This window comes from Crocuta crocuta, unplaced genomic scaffold (genome assembly GCF_008692635.1).
Source record: "Crocuta crocuta isolate KB4526 unplaced genomic scaffold, BGI_CrCroc_1.0 scaffold217, whole genome shotgun sequence".
Taxonomy (NCBI): Eukaryota; Metazoa; Chordata; class Mammalia; order Carnivora; family Hyaenidae; genus Crocuta; species Crocuta crocuta.
In genome coordinates, this window is record NW_027532208.1 from 8,172,531 (window position 1) to 8,178,350 (window position 5,820).

General features: G+C 43.4%; 1 protein-coding gene across 2 annotated transcripts; it reads left to right on the top strand.

Moving 5' to 3' along the window:
* The first annotated feature begins 491 nt into the window (after nt 1-491).
* Nucleotides 492-1,409, top strand: NUPR2 (nuclear protein 2, transcriptional regulator). 2 transcript variants are annotated; one of them, XM_077777843.1, is made up of 2 exons: nt 492-850; nt 1,179-1,409. In XM_077777843.1, the coding sequence occupies exon 1, from the start codon at nt 533-535 to the stop codon at nt 842-844; it is 312 nt and encodes a 103-aa protein (XP_077633969.1). In that variant the 5' UTR covers nt 492-532; the 3' UTR covers nt 845-850; nt 1,179-1,409. The 2 variants fall into 2 exon arrangements, with proteins under 2 accessions (XP_077633969.1, XP_077633970.1); XM_077777844.1 differs by having other exon boundaries at nt 1,189-1,409.
* The last annotated feature ends 4,411 nt before the right edge of the window (nt 1,410-5,820 follow it).

Sequence of the window (5,820 nt, forward strand, 5' to 3'; positions counted from 1 at the left end):
CTGGAGCCTGTTTCAGAGTCTGTGTCTCCCTCTCTCTCTGACCCTCCCCTGTTCACGCTGTCTCTCTCTATCCTAGAAAAAAAAAAAAGTTTAAAAAAATACGCTACTGGGATACCAGAGATATTTCTTCAAAAGTGAATGTTTTTCTTCACATTATTATTGAGCACTTTCTGATGTCATCAGACAGCCTAACAAAATATTTACTGCTGATGAAGTCCTCGGGAGGAATGCACAGTCCCATATTTTCTTTAAGTAGTCCCTCGCTGTTGACACTTGTAGTTTTACATTCTCAACCCACATTAAGTGGTCAGTAGGATCTTGCCAAATGCCCCGCTCGCGGCGGCGGCGGCGGCGGCGGCCAGTCCAGGATAGATGAAGTGGTCACGGTTCCCGGGACTGGAACGCAGAGACCACGCGCGCGACAACTTCCCGGCTCTGTGACGTCATCCATGAGCTCCGCCCCCGCCGGCAGAGCCAATCGAAACGCGGGGCGGGGCCGCCCAGAAGCGCGCCCGCGCGCGGGCCAGCGGCCATGGGGCACGACGAGAGGGACCCGGCCCTTATCGGCGCCCAAGCTCCGGTCCGGCAGCCGCTAGCGGAGGCGTGGCCGGCCGTGAGCTCCGAGGACGAGCTCTACGATTGCCTGGATTATTACTACCTGCGCGACTTCCCGGCCTCCGGGGCCGGACGCAGCAAGGGCCGGACGCGGCGCGAGCGGGAACTGCGCACCAACTGGCCAGTGCCCGGAGGCCACGAGCGCAAGATCGCGCAGAAGCTCCTCAACGGTCAGCGCAAGCGTCGCCAGCGCCAGCTGCAGTCCCGGGCGCGCACTCGCCTCGCCTGAGCGCAGGTGCGTGCGGGCTGCGCCCGGCCAGGACCCTGGGAAGCCCCGTGAGCGCCCTGGCCACGCGGGCGCCTCTAGCGTCCGCCCTCTGTGACTGCACCTGCGCAGAGTCGCCCTCTTCTGAGGCTGCTGAGCGTTAGCGAGTGGTAGCTGGACCCCCTAAACACCCAAATTCTCTCTGGGCTGCAATTAGAATTACTGTAAAACTCTGCCTTTCGGAGTTTTATAGTTGGGAGAAGGGGCTAGGAAACGCAGAAACAGCTTTTTAAAAATATAAGAATTTACTTCCAGGACTTACGCATGAGTTAAAGAGAATAATTTATTTTTTTGTCAGTTTTCTGCAGGATACCCGAAGGCCCTGATACAAGTATTTTCTGTGACTCCAGCTGTAACTGTGGTCGTAAGGGAGAGAATCCATGTGGGTCAACATAACTTCTTTTCGACATCGCTTAAGTTTACCGCTTCAGTATCTCTTCCTTACTGATTGTTAATTAAGTAACATCCAAGTGTCCAAGTGGGTATGCCTTTTTCGGGTTTTTAATTAAAAGCTAGAATGGCATTTTAACTCTTTTGGTTGTTGTTTTTGTTGTTTTCAGTTGCTACGGTAACTCGTTTCCAATCCACAAATATTTGAGTTCATCTTAATGAGAAAATACAATGAATAGGGGGAGGATAAAGATAGGAATGTGTACAAGATTTCAACCCACGTGTCACAGGTGTAGTGTGCAGGTTTAATATTTGTCTGCCAGAATAGGACTATTTGAAGTTGTAAGTGTGTGTACCAGCAGTTGGTAGATTCTCTGCACTGTTGATCCCACAAAAATCCTTTGAGGTGGACGCTGCTGTCTCCCATTTTGTAGAGGGGATTCTGAGGCAAAGGAGTTCAAATCACTTTTCAGAGGTCATACATACAGCTAGTTACAAAGAAGACCGGGTAAAGCAGATACTCAAAAGCCTTCATTTCAGGATTTTCTTAAATTGTGTACCACAACTTCCAAAAACACACTCTAGATGTTGACACAGATTTTGTGTCCTCCGTCCTTCATATTCGATTCTGCTTCTTCATTTCAGTCTGTGCTGTCCTACTTACCATGCCCTTTTCCCCTTTATAATTTTAATCTTTCTAAAACAAATTCCACCTGTACTTATTTTAAGTGCCACCTTCTCCCTGAATCTTTCATCCACAGTGAATAGCCATTCCTTTGAAATCCTTAGAACTTCATAACCACTTAACCTCCTAACCACTTGTTTATACAGTATTTTGTATTTTTAGATCAACAGTTAAAAATTCCCTAATTGGTTCATCCTTTTTTTTGTCTGGCATGTGCAAGGCACTGTAATCATACGTCTTTGTTACCCAAAGGAAACAACTACATTTAGACTGTAAGGACATTAATGTCTTAAAACATCTCAGTTCCTACATAATTCCTGCTGTAAAGTACAGCATACCCAGACACAAGCCATGTTAAAGCAACACTCTATAAGATGTTCTAACTAGATTTTGCTCACCTTAGATACTAGAACCTTTACAGTGTAAATATAGTAACTGCAGAAATTATGTATTAGTTACCTATTGCTGTGTGATTACTAAAAAACTTAGTGACTTAAAGCAACATAATTATCTCAGTTTCTGGGGATGCAGAAGGGGCTAACAAGATGGTTTTAGCTTAGGGGGTCCTGAAGCTGGAGAGGAATTAGGCTCCACTTTTTGAATGGAGTGTCTAAGAATCTGTGGACCTATTTTAAACCACCATGGTATGTTTAATTAGTATAAAGATGCTCATTTTAGACAAATTAGAAAATATGAACAAGCAAAAAAAAAAAAAACCACACACACGAAGAAATCACTACCCACTGGATAACATGACTACTTTAGTGTACGTAATTCCAGCCTTAGGGACGCCTAGGCGGCTCAGTCGGTTAAGCGTCCGACTTCGGCTCCGGTCATGATCTCACAGCTTGTGGGTTTAAGCCCCGCATCAGGCTCTGTGCTGACAGCCAGCTCAGAGCCTGGAGCCTGTTTCAGATTCTGTGTCTCCCTCTCTCTCTGACCCTCCCCTGCTCACACTATCTCTCTCTCTCAGAAATAAATAAAAAAACATTAAAATTTTTTAATATATATATGAACTTTCTCAGAACATAAACATATTATGTATACTACTTTGTAATTGTTTTCACTTAATATACTGTGAAGATACTTTTCATGTTAAATACTCTTTCATAATACCTTAAATGGCTGCATAGCATTTCCTGTGTATGGATCATAACTTTATTTCTATACTGCAGGATACTTATTAGTTTTCCCTACTTTATGGAATTTGTTAAATGAGCAAATTTATAGCTAATTTCTTTCCTGTATAGCTGATTTCTTATCTTTATAGCTAATTTCCACATTCATGAGTGTTTCCTGAATCCTAGATATGGATGGAATTTCTGGAACAGGTTTGCACAATTTTAAAACTTCTGGTATCTGGGAATGCCTGGGTGGCTCAGTCGGTTAAGCGTCCACTTTGGTTCAGGTCATGATCTCGCGGTTCGTGGGTTCTAGCCCTGCATCAGGCTCTGTGGTGACAGCTCAGAGCCTGGAGCCTCGTTCAGATTCTGTGTCTCCCTCTCTCTCTGACCCTCTCCTGCTCATGCTGTATCTCTCTCTCTGGTATTTACAGCCTAATTTGAGTAAAATTTTTATTGTAGTCAACAGGAGTCCATTCATCTAAATGTCAGTATCAAATATCTGTAACAAGCCTGCAAGAATTCTTTGTTCAAATTTTGATCACCGGATGTGAATTTGTTGAGAATGATTGAAATCACTATGGAATGAGAAGTTGTTACATACATTTTACCAAAGCGGGAACTTCAGCATGTTTATCCTGGCCAACTACAAATGATATATAGCAGGAGTCTGAAATTTTTTTCAATTCCTGTTTTCATTAATTTTTTATATGTTCTTAATCTGATTTTGAGTAGAGGTAATACATTAACTTTCAGAATCCAATGATAGAACATATTTTCAGTAAAAGTCCCACCCTTGTGCTACAGCCACTTAGTCCTACTGCCTGAAGGCAACTAGTGTTAACAGCTGCAGACAGTTTGTGCATATTAATAGTCTTTGCTCTCCATGTTACACAGATAGCACAATACACTTGCTTTTTTTTTTCTTTTGACAGTTTCTCTTGGTATCTTCCATACCAACAATATAGAGCTTTTTTTTTAATAGCTGCATATTGTGTGATTTGCCTTTTTAAAAAATCAGTATGATACTGACAAGAATTTAGGTTGTTTCCAATCTTTTACTCTTACAAAAATAATCTTGTACAAATATCTAATAGTCTCTCCTCAATGTAGGAATTAATGACTTAGCCAGGTATGATTAAAATTGTCTCTCTTCTGGATACCTGTCTTAATTGTCCAAAGTTATGCTCATTCTAAGCTCTTCTTCTGCTAGGATGTCCTTTATTTACTTATTTTTTTAATGTTTTATTTATTTCTTAGAAAGAGAGACAGGGTGAGCAGGGAAGAGTCAGAGAGAGAGGGAGACACAGAATCCGAAGCAGGATCCAGGCTCTGAGCTGTCAGCACAGAGCCCAACGTGGGGCTCGAACCCAGGAACCATGAGATTATGACCTGAGCCAAAGTTGGATGCTTAACTGACTGAGCCACCCAGGCGCCCCTAGGATGTCCTTTATAGGGCTCTTTTACTCTGTCTCTGCTTATTATTTATCCAAAGGCAATACAGTGTCATATAATTTGTAAACCTTTCTTTATAGTTGTATGAAATTAAAATTTTTCATGAAAGGTTACTACATTATTTACCCTTCGGTTCCACAAACATTCTGCTGTTACTGTAAACAATGTGCTTTTATTGGAAAAACCCTACTAACTTCAGGTGGAAGGGGAAAATTTCTGTTTGAAGTCCTAGCAGAAATGGAGGGTCCACTTCTGCTTTTTCTACACCATAAATTCCACCCCATCCCAAGTACCTTCCCATGAAGCCATCCATAAATACCGCTCACCAACTTGTCCACTACTGCAGAGGTCCCAAAAAGTTACTGTTATAAGTATGTCACACCAACAGTCACTAAAACACACAACCGTGGGGCCTTCACAATTGCTGTTCCCTCTGCCTGGAATGCCATTACCCTTGATAAACATTTGGTTTGTTTCCCTGCTTCCTCAAGCAATCTATTCAAATACTGCCTCTTCCAAGAGTCCTGCCCGGTCCAACATCTAACTCCCCAACTCACTCACCATGCTTTGGCTTCATATCACCACTACCTGATTCAGTTGGCCGTCTCCCCTCAAATTTTAAATTCCACGAAGTCTTTTTTATTTGGTGCTGTACCTATCTCCAGAACGTAGCTAGCACTTGGAAATCATTCAGAACATTTGTAATTAAGAGTGAATGAATACTATCCCAATTATGGGCACAAATTTTATGAGGTACATGAAAAGCGTCTGAAACTATACAGTAATACACAACTGTAAGGCATTATTACGATCTGACCTTTTGTTGCTGAACGCACAGGTAACTATAAACAGAATAAACTCCGCTCTGTCGACGTTGCCTAAACTTCAGTTTCCTTCGTTCAGTTCATACGTGCCCACATTGTGCCTCAAAAAATACTCAAATAACTTAATACTGAGAAAAGTTAATTTGCCTAAGGTCCAGTTGCAGACGTGCCACATATCTGCCTCACTGTCAAGGTTGGATTTAGCTACCATATATTTAAAAGAGGCAGAGATGGTCCTCCTACCCTACAAACTCAGACTAGCACCCGCTGGGGGTACACGTGCCGGGTTCCTTCAGGCATTTCCGGTCTCCTAAATGAACCTGAGGCGGAGCTCATGACGTTAACCGCGGACGACGACGCGCCGCCATGACGTCCTGCTCTTCCAGTGACCTTCAGGGCACGCGCAGACGTCGGCGAGCGAGAAGCCTCTGCCTGGGTCCTGATTGGTCGCGCGCTGAGGCCACG